The following is a 26,460-nucleotide window of genomic DNA, read 5'->3' on the forward strand; positions in this document are numbered from 1 at the left end:
TAGTCCGGCAAGGGTACACCCTCAATTTGGCCTCGAAGCCTCCAAATTGCCCACCGGGAGCTCAGTCCTACAGCTTCCAGCACAAGCAGGTACTTGCAGAGGAACTCTCCGCCCTTCTCAGTTCCAATGCGGTTGAGCCCGTGCCATCCGGGCAAGAAGGGCTGGGATTCTATTCCAGGTACTTCCTTGTGGAAAAGAAAACAGGGGGGATACGTCCCATCCTAGACCTAAGGGCCCTGAACAAATATCTGGTCAAAGAAAAGTTCAGGATGCTTTCCCTGGGCACCCTTCTTCCCATGATTCAGGAAAACGATTGGCTATGCTCTCTGGACTTGAAGGACGCCTACATGCACATCCCGATATTGCCAGCTCACAGGCAGTATCTGTGATTTCAGCTGGGCACAAGTCACTTCCAGTACTGTGTGCTACCCTTTGGGCTCGCCTCTGCGCCCAGACTGTTCACGAAGTGCCTGGCTGTAGTAGCAGCAGTGCTTCGCAGGCTGGGAGTGCATGTGTTCCCTTATCTCGACGATTGGCTGGTGAAGAACACATCCGAGGCAGGAGCTCTACAGTCCATGCAGATGACTATTCGACTCTTGGAGCTACTGGGGTTTGTGATAAATTATCCAAAGTCCCATCTTCTCCCAGTACAGAGACTCGAATTCATAGGAGCTCTGCTGGATTCTCGGACGGCTCGTGCCTATCTTCCAGAGACAAGGGCCAACAACCTGCTGTCCCGGGTACGAGCGTCCCAGCAGATCACAGCTCGGCAGATGTTGAGATTGCTTGGCCACATGGCCTCCACAGTTCATGTGACTGCCATGGCTCGGCTCCACATACGATCTGCTCAATGGACCCTAGCTTCCCAGTGGTTTCAAGCTGCTGGGGATCTAGAGGACGTGATCCACCTGTCCACGAGTTTTCTCAAATCTCTGTATTGGTGGACGATTTGGTCCAATTTGACTCTGGGATGCCCTTTCCAAATTCCTCAGCCACAAAAAGTGCTGACTACGGATGCGTCTCTCCTGGGGTGGGGAGCTCATGTCGATGGGCTTCACACCCAGGGAAGCTGGTCCCTCCAGGAACGCGATCTGAAGATCAATCTCCTGGAGTTACGAGCGGTCTGGAACGCTCCGAAGGCTTTCAGAGATCGGCTGTCCCACCAAATTATCCAAATTCAGACAGACAACCAGGTTGCCATGTATTACATCAACAAGCAGGGGGACACCGGATCTCGCCCCCTGTGTCAGGAAGCCGTCAGCATGTGGCTGTGGGCTCGCCGTTATGGCATGTTGCTCCAAGCCACATACCTGGCAGGCATAAACAGTCTGGCCGACAGGTTGAGCAGGATTATGCAACCTCACAAGTGGTCGCTCAACTCCAGAGTAGTGCGCCAGATTTTCCAAGTGTGGGGCACCCCCTTGGTAGATCTCTTCGCATCTCAAGCCAACCACAAAGTCCCTCAGTTCTGTTCCAGACTTCAGGCCCACGGCAGGCTGGCATCGGATGCCTTCCTCCTGGATTGGGGGAAGGCCTGCTGTATGCTTATCCTCCCATACCTCTGGTGGGGAAGACTTTGTTGAAACTCAAGCAAGACCGAGGCACCATGATCCTGATTGCTCCTTTTTGGCCGCGTCAGATCTGGTTCCCTCTCCTTCTGGAGTTGTCCTCCGAAGAACCGTGGAGATTGGAGTGTTTTCAGACCCTCATCACACAGAACGAAGGGGCGCTTCTGCATCTCAACCTCCAGTCTCTGGATCTCACGGCCTGGATGTTGAGAGCGTAGACTTTGCCTCTTTGGGTCTGTCGGAGGGTGTCTCCCGCGTCTTGCTTCCAGAAAAGATTCCACTAAGGGGAGTTACTTCTTCTTATGGAGGAGGTTTGCCGTCTGGTGTGACAGCAAGGCCTTAGATCCTCGCTCCTGTCCTACATAGACCCTGCTTGGATACTTTCTGCACTTGTCTGAGTCTGGTCTCAAGACCAACTCTGTAAGGGTTCACCTTAGCGCAATCAGTGTATATCATTACCGTGTGGAAGGTAAGCCGATCTCAGGACAGCCTTTAGTTCGCTTCATGAGGTTTGCTTTTGTCAAAGCCCCCTGTCAAGCCTCCTACAGTGTCATGGGATCTCAATGTCGTTCTCACCCAGCTGATGAAACCTCCTTTTGAGCCACTGAACTCCTGCCATCTGAAGTACTTGACCTGGAAGGTCATTTTCTTGGTGGCAGTTACTTCAGCTCGTAGAGTCAGTGAGCTTCAAGCCCTAGTAGCTCATGCTCCTTATATCAAATTTCATCATAATAGAGTAGTCCTCCGCACTCACCCTAAGTTCTTGCCAAAGGTAGTGTCGGAGTTCCATCTGAACCAGTCAGTTGTCTTGCCAACATTCTTTCCCCGTCCTCATTCCTGCCCTGCTGAACGTCAGCTGCACACATTGGACTGCAAGAGAGCATTGGCCTTCTATCTGGAGCGGACACAGCCCAACAGACCGCCCAATTGTTTGTTTCTTTTGATCCCAACAGGAGGGGAGTGACTGTGGGGGAAACGCACCATTTCCAATTGGCTAGCAGATTGCATTTCCTTCACTTACGCCCAGGCTGGGCTGGCTCTTGAGGGTCATGTCACGGCTCACAATGTTAGAGCCATGGCAGCGTCAGTGGCCCACTTGAAGTCAGCCACTATTGAAGAGATCTGCAAAGCTGCGACGTGGTCATCTGTCCACACATTCACATCTCATTACTGCCTGCAGCAGGATACCCGACGCAACAGTCGGTTTGGGCAGTCAGTGCTTCAGAATCTGTTCGGGGTTTAGAATCCAACTCCACCCCCCTAGGCCCATTTTTTATTCTGTTCCAGGCTACACTCTGTTAGTTGGATAAGTTGTTAGGTCAATCTCAGTTATGTCCTCGCTGTTTCGAGGCCCAATTGACCATGTTTGTTGTTTTGAGTGAGCCTGGGGGCTAGGGATACCCCATCAGTGAGAACAAGCAGCCTGCTTGTCCTCGGAGAAAGCGAATGCTACATATCTGTAGAAGGTATTCTCCGAGGACAGCAGGTTGATTGTTCTCACAAACCCGCCCGCCTCCCCTTTGGAGTTGTGTCTTCCCTTGTCTTTGTCTTGCTACATATGGGACTGACGAACACGAGCCGGTTCGGGCAGGAAGACGGCTGCGCATTGGCGCGCGAGGATTAGCAAAGGCCTTTGCTAGTAAAGTTTCCGATTGGAGGGGGCTGCCGTGGACGTCCCCCATCAGTGAGAACAATCAGCCTGCTGTCCTCGGAGAATACCTTCTACAGGTATGTAGCATTCGCTGTATCGCTCCATGGTGTGATCGCATCGCGAATACTGTGTGCAATTCTGGTCATCACATCTCAAAAAAAGATATAGTAGAATTATAAAAGGTATAGAGAAGGGTGACAAAAATGATAAAGGGGATGGGACAACTTCCCTATGAGGAAAGGCTAAAGCGGCTAGGGCTCTTCAGCTTGGAGAAAAGGTGGCTGAGGGGGAGATAAAAGAGGTCTGTAAAATGAATGCAGTGGAACAGGTAGACATGAATCGCTTGTTTAAGCTTTCCAAAAATACTAGGACTAGGGGGCAAGCAATGAAGCTAGAAAGTAGTAAATTAAAACTAATCTGAGAGAATTTTTTCTTCACTCAATGTGTAATTAAACTCTGGAATTCATTGCCAGAGGATGTGGTAAAAAGTTGGCTTAGCGGGGGTTAAAGGTTTGGATAACTTTCTAAAAAGTCCATAAGCCATTATTAAAATGGTCAAAATCCACTGCTTATTTCTAGGATAAGCAGTATAAAATGTACTGTACTGGTACTGTTTTTGGATCTTGCCAGGTACTTGTAACCTGGATTGGCCACTGTTGGAAACAGGATGCTGGGCTTGATGGACCTTTGGTCAGTCCCAGTATGGCAATGCATATGTTCTTATTTGGGCTGCAAAAATCCAAGGGAATAGGACAGTTTAGGGGGTAAGGAACTTTTGTGCATGAAAGAGGAGGCGAACTTAGGTGTGATCTTACAATGGCCAAACAAGTAGAAGAGGCCCTGTATGATAAGGTTCTGGCGAGTCCTCATTTAGAATGTTGTCTACAATTCTGGAGACTGCACCTTCAAAAGGATATAAACAGGATGGAGTTGGTCCAGAGGGTGGCTACTAAAGTGGTCAGTGGTCATCATAAAGTGTATGGGGATAGACCTAAAGATCTCAACATGTATACTTTAGAAGAAAGGCAGAGAGGGGAGATGTGATAGAGATGTTTAAATACCTACATGGCATAAATGCACAGGAGGCAAACCTTTCAGTTGAAAGGAGGCATAGGAAGAAGGTGAAAAGGGATAGACTCAGAAGTAACCTGAGGAAGTACTACTTGAAGGAAAGGGTGGTGAATTTGTGGAATTCACTGGTGGAGGTGGTGGCAGATAAAACTGTATCTGAATTCAAGAAAGCTTGCATCAATTACATATGATTTATAACAGAGTGAAAGGGAGAGAGATGGCATGGATGGGCAAACTGGATAGGCCATATGGTTTTTGTCTTCATGTTTCTATGCAAAGAACTCTTGCATTCAGATTTTTGCTAGCTTTAATCTGGATATGCACCAGAGCTACAAGAGCAGGGTTATGGCAATTTATTGGGTGTGTGGTGTTTTGTTTTAAACCTCTTTTGCTGGAATTTGGGTAAAAAGCTGCCATTAATTTATGCACATTATTTAGAGATGCTGGTGACTCCTTGAGTGACTGCAGAATTCACTTTGTGAATGAAGTTTACAAGATAGAAGAACCTGGTGGTATTGCCCTGGTTGGCTCTGAAAGCCCCCAGAAAAGTGAGTAAATGCCCCATATTCTTACATTAAAGCACTAATCCATTACAGTTCTCTGAAGGTTTGACAAGATTTGAATTTTTAACACTGTATTTTAGCACTTTCTGAATCAACTATATAGGTGTTAATAAAATTCAGCAACAGCACATATGTTGTCCTTACCAGTGATTTGAATTAAATATAATTTGTTTTAGATTGAGTGCATGAGGAAGCTGGTTAAAGCTTATATGTCGGCTCAGGCCTTCTGTTCTCAAATCTACTTGCTGTCCCTTTACTAGCCAAAGCTAAGCTATTACTGATAATGGTCAGAACCTTTTGGCAGCTGGCCAAGTATTATGAAACCCTGGCATGAGGAATTAGAGGAGAAGGATAACCTTTCAGCCTTTTGAAAAGTTGTAACCCTTTCTTGTTTGAGGCTTTGCTGAGGTTTATCAGTAATGTTTTTAGTAAAGGTTGGCCTTTATACTGAGATTCTATTCTTTGTTTTGCTGTGTTTAATTTTAATTTAAATACTATTTTTTTTTTTTTTTTTAACAATATATACTCATAGTAAAATTTGAAAGTGGCGATTTTTTTTCTTTACAATATACACTCGTAGTAAAATTTGAAAGTGGTGGATTTTATTTCAGATTGGCAGACTATAAATGTAAAAAAATATTTATGTATTCAAACAGGAAAACTGTTCAGATTGTCAGTGTTTGATCCATGAGCAAAAATGCATTTTTCAAGGATTAGTTTTCTCCTTAACTTATGAGAGAGGTGCCTGGCACTTTCCCTTTTTTATTTATTTTTTTTTACTATTAAAGTGACCCTCTGTCATTTATCTGAAATGGAGTGCCACAGGGTCTCCTTGGAATTAAATACTCATTTGTAGCTGTTTCTGTGTTTAGGGCAGAATGGACCCGAGTGCAAACACTGTAAAGACAACCCAAACAAAACTTGCAGGATGTGTGGATGCCATGTGTGTGGAGGCAAACAGGATCCGGAGAAACAGCTGCTGTGTGATGAGTGTGACATGGCTTTCCACATCTACTGCCTGGATCCTCCTTTGCTTAGAATTCCACAAGATGAAGATTGGTGAGTTCTGGATGCTTCAGGCTGTGAAGCCCTTGTGATTAGGGTTTTAGCATGCAAGTCTTGGTACCCATAAATAAAGCCTATTGACTACTAGGTGCATATGTTTATGCCCAGTGACTGAGTGGTTCACTTAGACACATAATGCTAAATGCTAAAATGCTAAATAGTAGTAGTAGCAGTGGAACTTATTCTGATGTCTGGGTGGAAGTGTAGATTGAGATACAGTATAGAGAGATAATTATTTGGCATTACTCAGTGTAAAAGTACCACAAGCAATACATTTTATTTGAATATTTTTTTGTGTTTTATGTAGTGTTTTGGTATACTGCCATTCACAACATCACAGCAGTTTACAAAACCAGGAGAAAGTAATTGGATAGCAGCCAGTTTTTGTTCAATTTCTTTTAAGCAAAAAAAAGAAAAGCAAGGTAGGGATTGAATAGCACAACAGTAAATATCTGGAAGACTATACATGTAACTGATCACTGAAGGACAAGCAAGAGGATGAAAAACCTGAGCTATGGAAGTGCTTCCAAAGTCAATGAGTAGAAGGAAATGTTTACTGGAACAGCCAGTTTTTAAGAGCAACCTTGGATTTTCACAAGCCTTGAGCCAGCTCTAGTGAAAGAGAATTCCACAAGGAGGGAGTAACGCAACAAAAAGCTTCAATCTATATGAAAGTTTGTATAAGGGGGAATTCTGAAGAGGTTACCAGAAGAGAAGAACAAAGGGTCAAAGGAGGGTGTATATGGAAAGAACATGGCAGAGCCACATTGAACCTGAATTCTGTTTGGGAAAATGCGGGATACAAATATAATAAAATATAAAGGAAAACATATATAAAATACTCTATGTGCAAGTAAGAAAATTTTGAACTGTATTCTAAAACTGGAAGCCAGTGTTCTGAAAATAAGGGTGTCGTGTAGTCAAAACAGGGTGCACCATAAAGGAGCTAAACTGCTGTGTTCTGAATGAGTTGCAAAACATTTGATTTGAATAAAGGGAAAGGCCAGCTGAAATCAAGTTAAAATAATCAACACAAGCCAGGACAAGTGCCTGCAGAGATTTAAGAGAATTACTGTCCAAAAGATCCTTTTAAGTAACTCTTTTATAGTGCACAAAACAATTTCTGAATTATCCTATGTGGCATAAAAGATAGCAAAGGGTCTAGGAGAACATCCAAAGACAGAAGTTGGCCTTAAGGATGGATGTTTGGTTTCCAAATCACCACTTGTCTTCCTCCATTCTCTCCCAGTATAAATCAAAAGGCTTCTGACTTAAGAGATATTCAGAATCAACTTAATGCTGTGAAATCCAAGAAGCAATTTGAGAGAGTTATCAAGTTGGGTTTGGACGGTACAATTCCAGGTATCATGCAATTAACAGAATATCAGTGTAGATGAAGTGATACCTAGATCCTGATTGAGTTGCCAGTGGTGCAATGAAAGCATTTAATAAAAGTCCTAGAATTGAACCTCATGTTACACCACCTGATAGTGACTTGGAAGAAAAAGAGGCGGTGTTTATCGTCACTCAGGTATGAAATGAAAAATGGGTATGAAACAAGTTGTGCTGTACCTTGCATTCTCCGAGGACAAGCAGGCTGCTTGTTCTCACGACTGGGTTGACGTTCAAGGCAGCCCCTCAAACCGGAAGAAAAAATCTCGCGGGATGTCCCGCACGCAGGGCATGCCCACCACGCATGCGCGGCCGTCTTCCCGCCCGTGCGCGACCGTTCCCGCTCAGTTTTTTTGCTTTCCGCGCTGGAGAGAGACGTGTCTTTGTCCCTTTTCGTGTCAGCCCCGGAAAACCAATTTGCGGCCTAGTCCACGATTTTCTTTACCGTTTTTTGTTTTCTCCGAGGACAAGCAGGCTGCTTGTTCTCACTGATGGGTGACGTCCTCGGCAGCCTCTCCAATCGGAATCTTCCTAGCAAAGTCCTTTGCTAGTCCTCGCGCGCCCGCGCGGCCATCTTCCCGCCCGAAACTGGCTCGAGCCGGCCAGTCTTCTTTCGTCCGCACTCGGTACGGCTGTGTTTTTTGTCGTGTCAAGCCCCGGAGAGTCGACCTCGCGCGTCCGTGTTTTATTGACGTGTTTTTCTTCGGAAAAGTTTCTATATCTGTCGGGAAGTGCTCCGAAAACCCCCTTGGGTTTCATTTTCCCCTTCCCGTATTTTCAGTTTTACCCCGGTAAGTTTTCTTTCGTCGTCGGGGTAGGCCTCTTTTCGGCCTCGGTCGAGATTTTTTCTCCCTTAAAGTTTTGGTGCTCCAAATTCGTCATTTCGGATTTTGACTTCACCGGCGTGATTTTTCCGCCCATGACATCGAAGCCTTCCAGCGGCTTCAAGAAGTGCACCCAGTGCGCCCGGGTAATCTCGCTCACTGATAGGCACTCTTCGTGTCTTCAGTGTCTGGGGGCCGAGCACCGTCCCCAGAACTGTAGTCTGTGTTCCCTGTTACAAAGGCGGACTCAAGTAGCGAGATTGGCCCAGTGGAACGTTTTGTTCTCGGGCGCTTCGTCGGCATCGGCACCGGGGTCATCGTGTGCATCGACGTCATCAGCGTCCAGACCTTCATCCTTGGCTGCCAGTGCATCGAGGCATCGGCCCTCTGCATCGGCACCGAGACATCGGATAGCTGCATCGACGTCGGTGGTACCGGGACCTCGTCTCCTGATGTCGTCGGACGGTGGTGCATCGAGTGGAGTGCAGGTGAGGGCTGTCCTTTCCCCTGCTGGTGGCGGTGAGCCCTCGGGTGGGTCTCCTCCTACCCTGAGGGCTCCTGCGGTACAGCCCCCCCGAGATCGACCCTCTTCGGTCTCGGCCCCGAGGAAGCGACGGATGGATTCTACGTCCTCCTCGTCGGTGCCGGGAAGCTCCGGTGACATGCTTCGGAAGAAGTCGAAGAAGCATCGACACCGGTCCCCTTCCCGCGTCGGCACCGAGAGCTCTGGGTCGCCGAGGGAGTCGGCACCCAGCAGGCATCGGCACCGAGAGGACCGCTCACCCTCTGTTCAAGAGGTGTCGATGCGCTCCACTCTGGACAGCCCGGAACAGCCTCCACGCCCGGAAAAGGTTCTGACGTCGACGCCTGCATCGACCTCCATGCCTTTCTCTGCAGCCGCTCTGAACGAGAGCCTCCGGGCCGTTCTCCCAGAGATTCTGGGAGAGCTGTTGCGCCCTACCCCTCCGGTACCGGCGGTGCTTGCGCCTCCGGTACCGTCGAGCATGGCGCCGGCTGGCCCATCGCCCGGGGTGAGGTCCCCGACGTCGGTACCGCGTGCGGTGCCGACTGCGGCCACCTCCCAGGAGGGCTCCCCGACTACGTCGGCGGAGGGAGCTTCGCCGATGCGGGCGAGGGAGTCTACCTCTCGACGCCCCCATCGTGGACGTGGCTCCACGGAGTCGAGCCGGGCGCGGTTGCAGACGCAGGTCCGTGAACTTGTGTCTGACACCGAGGGTGAGGCCTCGTGGGAAGAAGAAGAAGATCCCAGATATTTCTCTGACGAGGAGTCTGAGGGTCTTCCTTCTGATCCCACTCCCTCTCCTGAAAGGCAGCTTTCTCCTCCCGAGAGTCTGTCTTTTGCTTCCTTTGTCCGGGAGATGTCTACGGCCATCCCCTTCCCGGTGGTTGTGGAGGACGAGCCCAGGGCTGAAATGTTTGAGCTCCTGGACTATCCTTCTCCATCTAAGGAAGCGTCCACTGTTCCCTTGCACCATGTCCTAAAAAAGACATTGCTTGCGAACTGGACCAAGCCATTAAGTAATCCCCACATTCCCAAGAAGATCGAGTCCCAGTACCGGATCCATGGGGACCCAGAGCTGATGCGCACTCAGTTGCCTCATGACTCTGGAGTTGTGGATTTGGCCCTAAAGAAGGCTAAGAGTTCTAGGGAGCATGCTTCGGCGCCCCCGGGCAAAGACCCTAGAACCTTAGACTCCTTTGGGAGGAAGGCCTACCATTCTTCTATGCTCGTGGCCAAGATCCAGTCTTACCAGCTCTACACGAGCATACACATGCGGAACAATGTGCGGCAGTTGGCGGGCTTGGTTGATGCTCTTCCCCCTGAGCAAGCCAAGCCTTTTCAGGAGGTGGTCAGGCAGCTGAAGGCGTGCAGAAAATTCCTGGCCAGAGGAGTTTATGACACTTTTGATGTTGCGTCCAGGGCCGCTGCTCAAGGTGTGGTGATGCACAGGCTTTCATGGCTGCGTGTCGCCGACCTGGAGAATAGACTCCAGCAGCGGATTGTGGACTCGCCTTGCCGTGCGGACAACATTTTTGGGGAAAAAGTCGAGCAGGTGGTAGAGTCTCTCCACCAGCGGGACACCGCATTCGACAAGTTCTCCCGCCGGCAGCCTTCAGCATCTACCTCTACAGGTAGAAGATTTTTCGGGGGAAGGAAGACTGGTCCCTATGCTTCTGCTAAGCGTAGGTACAATCCTCCATCCCGACAGCCTGCGGCCCAGGCTAAGCCCCAGCGCGCTCGCTCTCGTCAGCAGCGTGCGCCTCAGCAAGGCCCCGCGGCTCCCCAGCAAAAGCAAGGGGCGAGCTTTTGACTGGCTCCAGCAGAGCATAGCCGACATCCCAGTGTCAGTGCCGGGCGACCTGCCGGTCGGGGGGAGGTTGATAGCTTTTCACCAAAGGTGGCCTCTCATAACCTCCGATCAGTGGGTTCTGCAAATAGTCCGGCAAGGATACACCCTCAATTTGGCCTCAAAACCTCCAAATTGTCCACCGGGAGCTCAGTCTTACAGCTTCCAGCACAAGCAGGTACTTGCAGAGGAACTCTCCGCCCTTCTCAGCGCCAATGCGGTCGAGCCCGTGCCATCCGGGCAGGAAGGGCTGGGATTCTATTCCAGGTACTTCCTTGTGGAAAAGAAAACAGGGGGGATGCGTCCCATCCTAGACCTAAGGGCCCTGAACAACTATCTCGTAAAAGAAAAGTTCAGGATGCTTTCCCTGGGCACCCTCCTCCCCATGATTCAGCAAAACGATTGGCTATGCTCTCTGGACTTGAAGGATGCCTACACTCACATCCCGATACTGCCAGCTCACAGACAGTATCTGCGATTTCAGCTGGGCACACGCCACTTCCAGTACTGTGTGCTACCCTTTGGGCTCGCCTCTGCGCCCAGGGTGTTCACAAAGTGCCTGGCTGTGGTAGCAGCGGCACTTCGCAGGCTGGGGGTGCATGTGTTCCCATATCTCGACGATTGGCTGGTGAAGAACACATCCGAGGCAGGAGCCCTGCAGTCCATGCAGATGACTTCGCCTCCTGGAGCTACTGGGGTTTGTGATAAATTACCCAAAGTCCCATCTTCTCCCAGTGCAGAAACTCAAATTCATAGGAGCTCTGCTGGATTCCCGGACGGCTCGCGCCTATCTCCCAGAGGCGAGAGCCAACAACCTGTTGTCCCTCGTCTCGCGGGTGCGAGCGTCCCAGCAGATCACAGCTCGGCAGATGTTGAGATTGCTGGGCCACATGGCTTCCACAGTTCATGTGACTCCCATGGCCCGTCTTCACATGAGATCTGCTCAATGGACCCTAGCCTCTCAGTGGTATCAGGCTGCTGGGGGTCTAGAAGACGTGATCCACCTGTCCACGAGTTTTCTCGAATCCCTGTATTGGTGGACAATCTGGTCCAATTTGACTCTGGGACGTCCTTTCCAAATTCCTCAGCCACAAAAAGTGCTGACCACGGATGCGTCTCTCCTGGGATGGGGAGCTCATGTCGATGGGCTTCACACCCAGGGAAGCTGGTCCCTCCAGGAACGCGATCTGCAGATCAATCTCCTGGAGTTACGAGCGGTCTGGAACGCTCTGAAGGCTTTCAGAGATCGGCTGTCCCACCAAATTATCCAAATTCAGACAGACAACCAGGTTGCCATGTACTATGTCAACAAGCAGGGGGGCACCGGATCTCGCCCCCTGTGTCAGGAAGCCGTCAGCATGTGGCTCTGGGCTCGCCGTCTCGGCATGGTGCTCCAAGCCACATACCTGGCAGGCGTAAACAACAGTCTGGCCGACAGATTGAGCAGGATCATGCAACCTCACGAATGGTCGCTCAGTTCCAAAGTAGTGCGACAGATCTTCCAGGCGTGGGGCACCCCCCTGGTGGATCTCTTCGCATCTCGAGTGAACCACAAAGTCCCTCAGTTCTGTTCCAGGCTTCAGGCCCACGGCAGGCTGGCATCGGATGCCTTCCTCCTGGACTGGGGGGAGGGTCTGCTGTATGCTTATCCTCCCATACCTCTGGTGGGGAAGACTTTGTTGAAACTCAAGCAAGACCGAGGCACCATGATTCTGATTGCTCCCTTTTGGCCGCGTCAGATCTGGTTCCCCCTTCTTCTGGAGTTGTCCTCCGAAGAACCGTGGAGATTGGAGTGTTTCCCGACCCTCATCACACAGGACGAAGGGGCGCTTCTGCATCCCAACCTCCAGTCTCTGGCTCTCACGGCCTGGATGTTGAGGGCGTAGACTTTGCCTCTTTGGGTCTGTCAGAGGGTGTCTCCTGCATCTTGCTTGCTTCCAGGAAAGATTCCACTAAGAGGAGTTACTTCTTTCAATGGAGGAGGTTTGCCGTCTGGTGTGACAGCAAGGCCCTAGATCCTCGCTCTTGTCCTACACAGACCCTGCTTGAATACCTTCTGCACTTGTCTGAGTCTGGTCTCAAGACCAACTCTGTAAGGGTTCACCTTAGTGCAATCAGTGCATACCATTACCGTGTGGAAGGTAAGCCGATCTCAGGACAGCCTTTAGTTGTTCGCTTCATGAGAGGTTTGCTTTTGTCAAAGCCCCCTGTCAAGCCTCCTACAGTGTCATGGGATCTCAATGTCGTTCTCACCCAGCTGATGAAACCTCCTTTTGAGCCACTGAATTCCTGCCATCTGAAGTACTTGACCTGGAAGGTCATTTTCTTGGTGGCAGTTACTTCAGCTCGTAGAGTCAGTGAGCATCAGGCCCTGGTAGCCCAGGCCCCTTACACCAAATTTCATCATAACAGAGTAGTCCTCCGCACTCACCCTAAGTTTCTGCCGAAGGTTGTGTCGGAGTTCCATCTGAACCAGTCAATTGTCTTGGCAACATTTTTTCCCCGTCCTCATTCCTGCCCTGCTGAACGTCAGCTGCACACATTGGACTGCAAGAGAGCATTGGCCTTCTATCTGGAGCGGACACAGCCCCACAGACAGTCCGCCCAATTGTTTGTTTCTTTTGATCCCAACAAGAGGGGAGTGGCTGTAGGGAAACGCACCATATCCAATTGGCTAGCAGATTGCATTTCCTTCACTTACGCCCAGGCTGGGCTGGCTCTTGAGGGTCATGTCACGGCTCATAATGTTAGAGCCATGGCTGCGTCGGTAGCCCACTTGAAGTCAGCCACCATGGAGGAAATTTGCAAAGCTGCGACGTGGTCATCTGTCCACACATTCACATCTCATTACTGCCTGCAGCAGGATACCCGACGCGACAGTCGGTTCGGGCAGTCAGTTCTTCAGAACCTGTTTGGGCTTTAGGATCCAACTCCACCCCCGAGGGCCCTGTTTGTTCTGTTCCAGGCTGCACTCTCAGTTAGTTGGTAAATTTTTTAGGTCAATCTCAGTTATGTCCTCGCCGTTGCGAGGCCCAATTGACCTTGGTTGTTGTTTTGAGTGAGCCTGGGGGCTAGGGATACCCCATCAGTGAGAACAAGCAGCCTGCTTGTCCTCGGAGAAAGTGAATGCTACATACCTGTAGAAGGTATTCTCCGAGGACAGCAGGCTGATTGTTCTCACAAACCCGCCCGCCTCCCCTTTGGAGTTGTGTCTTCCCTTGAAGTGTATTGTCTTGCTACATACTGGACTGGCCGGCTCGAGCCGGTTTCGGGCGGGAAGACGGCCGCGCATGCGCGGCGCGCGGGCGCGCGAGGACTAGCAAAGGACTTTGCTAGGAAGATTCCGATTGGAGGGGCTGCCGAGGACGTCACCCATCAGTGAGAACAATCAGCCTGCTGTCCTCGGAGAATACCTTCTACAGGTATGTAGCATTCGCTTTCCGCGCGTTCGCGTACCCTTAAAAAAAAAAAACCCTTTCCTTTCCATCGAATTTCATCCATTTGGTTCGCTGTGCCTTTTTACCGCCACCATCGACGATTTTGACCTCGCCGACACGATTTTCCGTCGATGTCCTCGAAGGTCCTGAGCGGATGCAAAAAGTGTGGTCGGTGCGACCGGCAGATCTCGCAGACCGATCCTCATGCTTGGTGTTTCCAGTGTTTGGGCCCGGAGCATAACTCCAAGGCGTGCACCTTGTGTCTCGGCTTGCGAAAGCGGACGTAGGTGGCGAGGCAAGTTCTTCGGGACCGTCTTTTTGGAACTTGCGCCGGCCCTTCGACGTCGACCTCGGCAACATCGGTGTCGACGGCCGGGTCTTCGGTACCGATATTGACGTCTTCGACGCCGACTATGGCACCGAACCCAGGAGTACAGGTTCCCTTGGCCCGATGACCTGCCAGCGACAGTGGCGGTGAGCGACCGCGTGGGCAGTCCGCCCCGGCCACTCCCGCTGCTCAGGGCCATCGGGACCGAACCCTTTTGGATCCGACCCCCAGAGGGCGCGGAGACTCCAATTCCTCCTCGTCCATGCCGCGGAGCACCGATGACGGGCATCAAAAGAAGGCTGCAAAGAAGCACCGTCATTGGTCGCCCACGGCGCATGGAACTGGCAGCTCCGGGACGTCGAGAGAAGACTCTATCCCCAAGAAGCGCCAACGTCGGGAGGAGTGTTCCCCCTCTATCGAAGAGGCGTCGATGCGCAGGTCGTCGGGTACCCTGGTACCGTCTCCTGGACCCAGGCAGCTTCCAGCACCGACGCCCGCACCGGCCCCCCAGCCTCTCCCGACAGTGGGCCTAGACGAGTGCCTCTGAGCCATCCTCCCGGGGATCCTGGAGGGGCTGATGTGCCAGGCCTTGCCGGCACTGGGGGTGCTTGCGCCCTCTGTGCCGTTGATGGAAGCGGCGGCTGGCTCTGGCCCTGTGATGCAGTCTTCGACACAAGCGGCACCAGTCTCGATTGCCACTCAGGTGGAATCCCCGTCGACGTCGATGAAGGGAGCTTCGTCCCCGCCGGCGCGGGAGTCCACCTCTTGATTCCATCGTCGAGGACATGGTTCCTCAGGGTGGAGACGGGCCCGGTTGCGGTCTGAGCTGCGAGAGCTAATGTTCGACACCGAGGAGGAGGCCTCGTGGGAGGAGGAGGCAGACCCCAGATATTCCTCCTCCGAGGAGTCTGTGGGTCTTTCCTCCGACCCCACGCCTTCACCGGAGAGGAAGCTCTCGCCTCCAGAGAGCCTCTCCTTTGCCTCTTTTGTCAGGGATATGTCTATTAGCATTCCCTTTCCAGTGGTCACCGTGGATGAGCCGAGGGCCGAGATGCTTGAGGTCCTCGACTATCCATCACCACCTAGAGAGTCTTCCACGGTATTGTTGCACAATGTCCTCAAGGAGACACTGCTTCGGAACTGGTTGAAGCCTTTATCTAATCCCACCATCCCTAAGAAAGCGGAGTCCCAATACAGAGTCCACACAGACCCGGAGTTGATGCGGCCTCAGCTGCCACATGACTCAGCGGTCGTGGACTCTGCTCTCAAAAGGGCAAGGAGTTCGAGGGATACCACCTCGGCGCCCCCAGGGCAGGAGTCTTGCACTCTGGACTCGTTTGGGAGGAAGGCCTACCATTCTTCCATGCTCGTGACTAGGATCCAATCATACCAGCTCTACACAGGCATCCACATGTGGAACAATGTGAGGCAACTGGCGGACCTGGTTGACAAGCTCCCCCCGGAGCAGTTCAGGCCCTTTCAGGAGGTGGTCAGGCAGCTGAAGGCGTGCAGAAAATTCCTGTCCAGGGGTATTTGACACCTGTGATGTGGCATCCAGAGCTGCGGCCCAGGATATAGTGATGCACAGACTCTCATGGCTGTGTGCTTCTGACCTGGACAACCGCTTCCAGCAAAGGCTGGCAGATGTCCCTTGCCGGAGGGATAACATTTTTGGCGAGAAGGTCGAGCAGTTGGTGGACCAACTACACCTGCGGGAAACCGCTCTCGACAAGCTCTCCCACCGGGCGCCTTCAGCATCCGCCCCCACTGGTGGACGTTTTTCCCGGACCAGGCAGGCTGCACCTTACGCTTACAGCAAGCGCAGGTACAACCAGCCGGCCCAAAGGCCGCCTCAGGTACTGGGACAGTCCCAGCGCGCTCGTTCCTGTCAACAGCGTGCGCCTAAGCAGCCCCTTGCGCCTCCACAGCAAAAGCAGGGGACAGGCTTTTGACTGGATCCATGGGAACGTAGCTGTGCCGGACGGCCTGCCGATCGGGGGGAGGCTGACAGTTTTTCACCAAAGGTTCTCCAAATAGTGCGGTGCGGATACACCCTAAATTTGGTCTCCACCCCACCAAATTGTCCACCGGGAGCTCAATCCTTCAGCTCCCACCACAAGCAGGTACTTGCAGAGGAACTCTCCGCCCTTCTCAGCGCCAGGCAGGAAGGGCAGGGATTCTATTCCAGGTACTTCCTTGTGGAAAAGAAAACAGGGGGGATGCGCCCCAGGCCTGAACAAGTATCTGGTGCGAGAAAAGTTCAGGATGCTTTCCTTGGGCACCCTTCTACCCATGATTCAGAAAGATGGTTGGCTATGTTCCCTGGATTTAAAGGATGCTTATACTCACATCCCGATACTGCCAGCTCACAGACAGTATCTCCGATTCCGTCTGGGGACACGTCACTTTCAGTATTGTGTGCTGCCCTTTGGGTTCGCCTCTGCACCCCGGGTGTTCACGAAGTGTCTCGTGGTGGTTGCGGCGTACCTACGCAAGCTGGGGGTGCACGTGTTCCCGTATCTCGACGATTGGATGGTGAAGAGCACCTCAAAGGCAGGATCTCTTCGGTCCATGCAGTGCACTATTCAACTTCTGGAGCTGCTGGGGTTTGTGATAAATTACCCGAAGTCCCATCTCCAGCCAGTCCAATCTCTGGAATTCATAGGAGCTCTGCTGAATTCACAGACGGCTCAGGCCTATCTCCCCGAGGCGAGAGCTCAGAATCTTCTGTCCCTCGCTTCCCGGACCAGAGTGTCCCAGCAGATCACAGCTCGGCAGATGTTGAGACTCCTTGGCCATATGGCCTCTACAGTCCATGTGACTCCCATGGCTTGTCTTCACATGAGATCAGCTCAGTGGACCTTAGCTTCCCAGTGGTGCCAAGCCACCGGGAATCTAGAAGATGTCATCTGCCTGTCCAACAGTTGTCGCAATTCGCTGCACTGGTGGACATTTCGGACCAATTTGACCCTGTGACGCCCATTCCAAATTCCTCAGCCCACAAAAGTGCTGACGACGGATGCATCTCGCCTGGGGTGGGGAGCTCATGTCGATGGGTTCCACACCCAGGGGGTGTGGTCCCCCCATGAACAAGATCTTCAGATCAACCTCCTGGAGCTCCGAGCGGTCTGGAACGCACTGAAGGCCTTCAGGGATCGGCTGTCATGCCAAATTATCCAAATTCGGACAGACAATCAGGTTGCAATGTATTACATCAACAAGCAGGGAGGCACCGTATCTCACCTTTTCTGTCAGGAAGCCGTCGGGATGTGGCGTTGGGCACGCCAGTATGGCATGCTTCTCCAAGCCACATACCTGGCAGGCGTAAACAGTCTGGCCGACAGGCTGAGCAGACTCATGCAACCGCACGAGTGGTCGCTCCATTCCAGAGTGGTACGCAAGATCTTCCGAGAGTGGGGCACTCCCTCAGTAGACCTTTTCGCCTCCCAGACCAATCACAAGCTGCCTCAGTTCTGTTCCAGACTTCAGGCACACGGCAGGCTGGCGTCGAATGCCTTTCTCCTCCATTGGGGGATGGGCCTCCTGTATGCTTATCCTCCCATACCTTTGGTGGGGAAGACCTTACTGAAGCTCAAGCAAGACCGTGGCACCATGATTCTGATCGCGCCCTTTTGGTCTCGTCAGATCTGGTTCCCTCTTCTTCTGGAGTTGTCCTCCGAAGAACCGTGGAGATTGGAGTGTTTTCTGACTCTCATTTCGCAGAACGACAGAGCGCTTCTGCACTCCAACCTTCAGTCTCTGGTTCTCACGGCCTGGATGTTGAGGGCGTAGATTTTGCTTCATTGGGTCTGTCTGAGGGAGTCTCCGGTGTCTTGCTTGCCTCTAGAAAGGATTCCACTAAAAAGAGTTACTTTTTCAAGTGGAGAAGGTTTGTCATTTGGTGTGAGAGCAAGGCCCTAGAACCTCGTTCTTGTCCTGCACAGAGCCTGCTTGAATACCTTCTACACTTATCAGAGTCTGGTCTCAAGACCAACTCAGTAAGGAATCACCTTAGTGCAATTAGTGCTTACCATCATCGTGTAGAGGGTAAAGCCTTCTCTGGAGAGCCTTTAGTATTTCGGTTCATGAGAGGCTTGCTTTTGTCAAAGCCCCCTGTCAAGCCTCCTGCAGTGTCATGGGATCTCAATGTCGTCCTCACCCAGCTGATGAAACCTCCTTTTGAGCCGCTGAATTCATGCCATCTGAAGTACTTGACCTGGAAGGTCATTTTCTTGGTGGCAGTTACTTCAGCTCATAGAGTCAGTGAGCTTCAAGCCCTGGAAGCCCATGCTCCGTATACTAAATTTCATCATAACAGAGTAGTCCTCCGCACTCACCCTAAGTTCCTGCCAAAGGTGGTGTTGGAGTTACATCTTAACATAAAAACAGCACCACGGGCCTTTAAAAATGGAACACAGTTCTTTAATGAATGAGCCTTGACAAAAAGACCCGACACGGGCCGTGTTTCGGTGACTAGCACCTACGTCAGGGGTCCCCACGTCTCATATAGTAAAAAGCTACAAAGCACCAAGGCAAGTGCCTTGGTGCTTTGTAGCTTTTTACTATATGAGACGTGGGGGACCCCTGACGCAGGTGCTAGTCACCGAAACACGGCCCGTGTCGGGTCTTTTTGTCAAGGCTCATTCATTAAAGAACTGTGTTCCATTTTTAAAGGCCCGTGGTGCTGTTTTTTTTGTTTGGACTTTAGTTTGTACTTCGTTCCATCTTTTGTTATATCGGAGTTCCATCTTAACCAGTCAATCGTTTTGCAAACAATTCTTTCCCAGACCGCATACCCGCCCTGCTGAATGTCAGTTGCACACATTGCACTGCAAAAGAGCATTTGCCTTCTACCTGGAGCGGACACAGCCCCACAGACAGTCCTGCCCAATTGTTGTTTCTTTCGACCCCAATAGGAAGGGGGGTCGCTGTCGGGAAACGCACCATCTCCAATTGGCTAGCAGATTGCATTTCCTTCACTTACGCTGGCTCTTTAGGGTCATGGCACGGCTCATAGTGTTAGAGCCATGGCAGCGTCAGTGGCCCACTTGAAGTCAGCCACTATTGAAGAGATTTGCAAGGCTGCGACGTGGTCACCTGTCCACACATTCACATCACATTACTGCCTCCAGCAGGATACCCGACGCGACAGTCGGTTCGGGTAGTCGGTGCTGCAGAATCTGTTTGGGGTTTGAATCCAACTCCACCCTCTAGGACCCGATTTTATTCTGTTCAGGCTGCACTCTCAGTTAGTTGTTCATCGTAGGTCAATTTCTGTTATGCCCTCGCCATTGCGAGGTTCAATTGACCTGGTTTCTTGTTTTGAGTGAGCCTGGGAGCTAGGGATACCCCAGTCGTGAGAACAAGCAGCCTGCTTGTCCTCGGAGAAAGCGAATGATACATACCTGTAGCAGGTGTTCTCCGAGGACAGCAGGCTGATTGTTCTCACCTACCCTCCCTCCTCCCCTTTGGAGTTGCGTTTTTTCCTCATTTCTTTGCTTGTCATTCAACTGAGCGGGAATGGTCGCGCACGGGCGGGAAGACGGCCGCGCATGCGCGGTGGGCGTGCTCTGCGTACGGAACCTCCTGCGAGATTTTTACTCCGGTTTGAGGGGCTGCCGTGGACGTCAACCCAGTCGTGAGAACAATCAGCCTGCTGTCCTTGGGGAACACCTGCTACAGGTATGTATCATTCGCTTTCTCTGAGGACAAGCAGGCTCTCATATTCTCACGTGTGGATAGACACCAATCCGCGTCGTCCGGTCTGGCATTTATGCCCAAGTGAAAAGACAGAGCTTTGTGAAGCTGGAGCCGTGCTCCACTGTTTATGCGTGAGTGCCTTCCTGCCCGCTGCGAGAATGCGGTTCCCTCAGTTTCTTTATCTTTGTGAAGAGAAGCTGCATTTTTCAGTGTCTTCATTCTGGTTTTGTGAGCTTTTGAGTGCCTTTGGCATTTTTTTCTAAAAATAAAAAACGATTGTTTTCTTTATTTTTCGACGTGGGCTGACTTTAGGTCCTGACTCCAGAAAGGAACTCCCTTTTTCATGCCTTTGCCCCTTTTTCAGGCACCATTGAGCCGTTTGATTTGGCCAGCGAGGTCTTCCCATCCATGTCCACAAAGACTCCCAGTAGCTTCAAGTGTACCTGGTGCAACTGGACCATCTCGGGGGAAAAGACACACAGCCCGACCATAGCCCTGCTGTGTTCTCTGCCTTCGTATAAAGAAGAGAACGCAGGTTTCCCGAGAGGCTCAACACGAAAAGATGTTTGGAGCCAGGTCCGGTTCCTTGACATCAGCACTGGCATTGAGGCGTCTGCATCGACGTCGAGTGTTGCACCCACATCGGGAGTATCAGTAAGCGTTGCTGCTTCGAGACATCAGGACACAGAGCAGTGAGACATCAAGTGGGTTTCCATCTGTCTTGAGGCCTCCTGCTGTGCAGGCACACCGGGACCATCCATAGTCGAGCCAACCCCTAAGGCGCGAGTATTAGACGTCGTCCTCGTTGGCATTGAGAAGCTTGGGTGATGTGCTTCAGGCGAAGGCCAAGAAACAGTCGCGGGGTACCATGAAAAACAGCGCTTGTCTCCAGGCAGCCGAGATCCTGCTCCCATATCAGCCTTAGCGATTCTGCAACCTGTGCCTTAGCCAACACCCCAGCATTTCCCTCGTTCATCCAGACCTTGCTCCCTGAGCTGCTGGATGGCCTTATGCAGCAAAGTGCTACAGTATCGGGGGTACTTGCGCCTGCCATACTTTCTGCTGTGGCCCCGCCTGACCCTCAGCCTGTGGTGTGGCCTCCGATGCCAGCGCTGCATGCGGCACAGGTGTTGACTACCTCCCAGGCTGGCACTCCTCCGAGGAGGAAGTTTTGCTGGAGTCGAAGTGGGAGCCAGTCTCAATGCTGCTCTCGAGAACATGGTTCCTTGACATCAAGGCAGTCTTGATCTCAGTCATCTCGTAGAGAGATTTTATCTGACACCAAGGAGAAGCACTCATGGGAATCAGAGGAGGATCCCAGATACTTTTTTCCTCCAATGAGCCTTATGGGATCACTTCTGAGCCCTCCCACACCTGAGAGGAGACAGTCTCCACCCGAGAGCCTCTTTCCCATCTTTTGTGAGGGAAATGGCTGATGGCTATTCGATTCCTAGTAGAAATGGAAGATGAGCCCAGGGCCAAGATGCTCAAGGTTCTGGACTATACCCTTCCAAGGCTGCTCCTCCACGAGGTACTCGAGGCAGTCCTTGTTAGGAATGGGGTGTCCCCTCTGTCAGTCCCTGTTGTCCCAAGATGAACACTCAGTACCGGATCCATGGTGAGCCTGGGTTTGTGTGGCCTCAGTTGCCTCACGACTCCATGGTTGTGGAATCTACTCTCAGAGCCAGGATTACTAGGGACTATGCCTTGGCTCCCCCAGGTAGAGAAGCTAGAACCCGGGATTCTATTGGGAGAAAGATGTAGCAGGCCTCTATGCTCATCTCCCGCATTCAATTATACCAGCTCTTCATGAGCGTTTACTTGCAGAACTGAGCAAGACAGCTGTCTGTCTGTCTATCCTAGACCTAAGGGCCCTGAACAAATTTCTTGTCCGAGAAAAGTTCAGGATGGTTTCCCTGGGCATCCTTATCCCTATGATTCAGGAAAACGATTGGCTATGCTCTATGGACTTAAAGGACACACATACTTATATCCTGATACTTTCTGCCCACTGGAAGTAACTTCGATTTTGGCTGGGAACATATCACTTTCAGTACCGTGTGTTGCCTTTTGGCCTCGCGTCAGCTTCCAGGATTTTCACCAAAGTGTCTAGCGGATTTTCACCAAAGTGTCTAGCGGTAGTCGCAGCATTGCTACGCAGACTGTGAGTCCGTGTGTTCCATATATCGATGATTGGCTGATGAAGAGCACCTCAGAGGACAGTGCTCGGGAGTCCATGCAGATGACTGTTCGGGTGCTAGAGCTACTAGGGTTTGTTTTAAACTACCCCAAGTCCTATCTCCCAGAGGCCAGAGCAGACAATCTAGTCTTTCTGATGTCCAAGGTTCAAACCTCTCAGCAGGTCATAGCTCGGCAGATGTTGACATTGCTGGGCCACAAGGCCTCCATGGTGTACGTTACACCCATGACACATCTTCACATGAGACCGGCTCAATGGACCCTGGCTTCTCAGTGGTATCAAGCCACAGGAAACCTGGAAGATGTCATCAGTTTCCCCAGAGCTTGTTCACTCTTTTCAGTGGTGGACAATTTGATACAGTTTGACTCTGGGACTTCCATTTCAAATTCCTCAGCCATGTAAAGTGCTGACGGATGCATCTCTCCTGGGATGGGGAGCTCATGTCAGTGGGCTTCACACTCAAGGAACTTTATCCCTCCAGGAAACAAGTCTTCAGATCAACCTCCTGGAGCTTCAAGCTGTCTGGAACGCTGTAAAGGCTTTCAGAGATTGGCTGTTTGATCAAATTATTCTCGTTCAAACGGGTGACAATGTATTACATTAACAAGCAGGGGGGCACCGGATCATGCCCTCTGTGTCAGAAAGCTGACCGGATGTGGCATTGGGCTCTCCTGCATGGCATGTTCCTTTCAGCCACTTACCAGGTGGGTGCAAACACCCTGTCCGACAGACTGAGCAGGATAATGCACCTGCACGAGTGGTCTCTCCACATGGGCATGGCCTGCATGATCTTCTGAGCGTGGGGAACCTCCTCGGACTTTTTGCCACTCAGATCAACCACAGGTTTCCTCAGTTCTGTTCCAGGCTTCAGGCCCATGACAGACTAGTGTTGGATGCCTTCCTCCTCAGTTGGGGGACAGGTCTCCTGTATGCTTATCCTCCGATACCTCTAGTAGGAAAAACTGAAACGCAAGCAAGACTGTGGAACCACATACTGGCCAAGACAGATTTGGTTCCCTCTTCTGGAATTATCCTCCGAAGAGCCGTAGAGATTGGAGTGTTTTCTGACCCTCATCACTTGGAACCAAGGGGTCACTTCTACATCCCAACCTCCAGTCTCTGGCTCATAGCTTGGATGTTGAGAGTTTAGAATTCGTTTCCTTGGGTCTTTTGGAGGGTGTCTTCCAGTTCTTGCTGGCTTCCAGGAAAGATTCCACTAAGAGGTGGTGTTCTTTTAAATGGAGGAGGTTTGCTTTCTGGTGTGACAGCAGGGCCCTAGATCCTCTTACTTGTCTACACTGACCCTGCTTGACTACCTTCTACACTTGTCGTAGTCTGGTCTCAAGAACATAAGGGTTCACCTTAGTGCAATTAGTGCTTTTCAACATGTAGAAGGTAAGCCTATCTGTGAACAGCCTTTAGTTCACTTCATGAGAGGTTTACTTTTGTCAAAGCCCCCTCCTCTACCAGTGTCATGGGATCTCAACGTCGTTCTCACTCAGCTGATGAAAGCTCTTTTTGAACCACTGAATTCCTGCCATCTGAAGTACTTCACCTGGAAGATCATTTTCTTGGTGGCTGTTACTTCAGCTCGTAGGGTCAGTGAGGTTCAGGCCTTAGTAGTGGATGCATCTTAAAGTTTTCATCACAGAGTAGTCCTCAGCACGCACCCAAAGTTCCTGCCGAAGGTGGTGTCGGGAGTTCCATCTGAACCAGTCAGTTGTCTTGCCAACTTTCTTTCCCCAACCTCATTCCCATCCTGGTGAAAGCAGCTTGCACACCTTGGACTGCAAGAGAGCATTGACCTACTTCATGGACAAGGCTCTGCAGACAGTCTTCTCAGCTTTTGGTTTCTTTTGATCCCAACAGGATGGGGGTCGCAATCTGGAAACACAGCATTTCTAGTTGGTTGGCAGATTGCATTTCCTTCACATACCCAGTCTGGGCTGGCCTTAGAGGGTCATGTCACAGCTCATAATGTCAGAGCCATGGCTGCTCTCTAGCCCACTTGAGGTCAGCCTCCATTGAGGAAATTTGCAAGGCTGCAACGTGGTCTTCAGGCCACACATTCACATCTCACTACTGCCTTGAGCAGGATACCCGACGCAACAGTCAGTTTGGGCAGTCAGTGTTGCAGAACCTGTTTGGGGTCTAGAATCCAACTCCACCCTCCTAGGCCCATTTTATTCTGTTCCAGGCTGCACTTTCAGATTGTATATAGTTTCAGGTTAATGCGTGTTATGTCCTTGCCATTGCGAGGCCCAGTTGACCAGTGTTTGTTTTGGGTCAGCCTGGATGCTAGAGATTCCCCATACGTGAGAATGAGAGCCTGCTTGTCCTTGGAGAAAGCGAAGATACTTACCTGTAGCACGTATTCTCCAAGGACATCAGGCTTCATATTCTCACAATCCTGGCCGCCACCTCTTGTAGTTGTCTATTTCATTATTTTATTTTCCTTATTTTGCTTTAAAATTAAACTGAAGGAACAGTGTTCTCACGGCGGGTGGTAAGACACTCGCACATGTTCAGTGGGGTGCAGCTCGTTCTTCACAAAGCTCTGGGTTTTTTTGTTTTTTTTTAACTTGGGCATAAATGCCGGACCAGATGATGCAGATCAGTGTCTACCTACACGTGAAAATATGAAGCCTGCTGTTCTGGAGAATACCTGCTACAGGTAACTATCTTTGCTTTATATACTTTATCAAACCATGTAGCTCAAAGGTTTACAGAGCAATAAAAACAGCAATACTAGAGTACATTATAAATAATCCATTACAAAAGATGTCCGTCTCTAGCTTTAAATATTTGTAATTTTAACTTTTTGCAGAATTAAAACCTGTTAATCTAAGCACAGTTGGCAGTGAATTCCAGTATTTTAGTATTAAAGCTAAGTATCTTACGGACTCCTCTTTTCTTTTTTTCTTTTTACATTTTTTTAAGAAAGGAAATTGGGAACCTGGTGCTCACTTACCTTGGTTTTTAATGTTACAATGTTCTTTATGATCCGGGAGAGTTTTCACCATTTACTTCATCAGACCTTGACATTTCTGATTCAGCTGTAATCTGATCATTCTTTTTCTAGTGCTAGAAATTGTCTTAGTTTCTCTTGTTGCTCATAAAACTATGGCATTGCCCGTGTTTTAAGTTTTTTGCATGGTGTGGAATTCTGGCAGGTATTGTCCTGAATGTCGTATAGATACCAGTGAGGTGGTTTTAGCTGGAGAGAAGTTGAAAGAAAGCAAGAAGAAGGCAAAAATGGCATCTGCAAATTCATCATCACAGAGAGACTGGGGAAAGGTACGTCACTTGTTTTTACCTTGCATTTTAATGATGGGAAATGTTTGAGCTGGCTGCTTATGGGATTTGCATCTTCTACACAGGGTATGGCGTGTGTAGGCCGTACAAGAGAATGCACCATTGTTCCTTCCAACCACTATGGACCAATCCCTGGAGTTCCAGTTGGGACTATGTGGAAATTCCGAGTGCAGGTACTTGTCGATATGGATAGTCTGATCTGGTACTAGGATATGGGCCTTCTAGGCATCTTCCTCTTAAGCTCTACTATTAACTCCCTACCCAGTGATTATCGAATGTGAGCATCTGCAAATTGTGAAACTGTAAAGGAAGCTGTCTTAGTTCTGGTTTATAGTTTTCTATTTCATACTATGTTGCTGTATTTGCACGCATACTACAAAGCAGTTCTGAAAATGAAAAAAATGGCTGTCTTCTATTTGGTGTTGGTTGTGCTGCTGTTCAGGAGATCTGGAAGATGGCTAAGACTGGTTTCTGTTTCTTTGAGCCAGTTGGGAGATATTGTGGTGCGAACTCCCAGTCATTGCATCACGGTGGTGATGGCCCAGACTGTGGGAATAGCCCTACTAGATAGTGGAGGGAATTAGATGTTTCTCAGCTCCCATTTTGTCTAGTGTTTTTCCCAATATATATATATAGGGTGAGGCAAATTACTGTTTTAACTGCATTGTGTCTAATTATACATTTACAGGGGTATCTTTAAAAAAAAAAAAAAAAAAAGTACCCCCTAATTGCAAAACTGCAGGCTTTAATATCAAAAACTGTTTACGCCTTCGTTGAGTTTCCCTTGAAACATCAGGGAATAATTGAATTTTAAAGCCTAGGAATAGCTTCTCTCTATTCTTAAAGAACATGCGAAATAACCATTGTTATGTAATAATGCCACAGTTGCTACCAATGTGGCTGCCGTGGCTAAATCTGAGTCTGAAGTGTCCAGTAAAGCAGATACCTCTAGAGAATTTTACTGCTGTTGGTCTGAT

The 26,460-nt window shown here is 50.3% G+C and overlaps 1 protein-coding gene across 4 annotated transcripts in view; it reads left to right on the forward strand.

The window, feature by feature from the left end:
* UHRF1 (ubiquitin like with PHD and ring finger domains 1) overlaps positions 1 to 26,460 on the forward strand; it is a 171,535-nt gene that overhangs the window by 80,982 nt on the left and 64,093 nt on the right. For all 4 annotated transcript variants that reach the window (XM_030219374.1, XM_030219377.1, XM_030219375.1 and 1 more), the window contains 4 exons: positions 4,729 to 4,838; positions 5,726 to 5,912; positions 25,342 to 25,465; positions 25,549 to 25,656. In XM_030219374.1, the coding sequence (XP_030075234.1) occupies positions 4,729 to 4,838; positions 5,726 to 5,912; positions 25,342 to 25,465; positions 25,549 to 25,656 (529 nt within the window). The remainder of the gene's footprint in view (positions 1 to 4,728; positions 4,839 to 5,725; positions 5,913 to 25,341; positions 25,466 to 25,548; positions 25,657 to 26,460) is intronic.

This window comes from Microcaecilia unicolor, chromosome 11, assembly GCF_901765095.1.
Source record: "Microcaecilia unicolor chromosome 11, aMicUni1.1, whole genome shotgun sequence".
NCBI classification, from domain to species: Eukaryota; Metazoa; Chordata; class Amphibia; order Gymnophiona; family Siphonopidae; genus Microcaecilia; species Microcaecilia unicolor.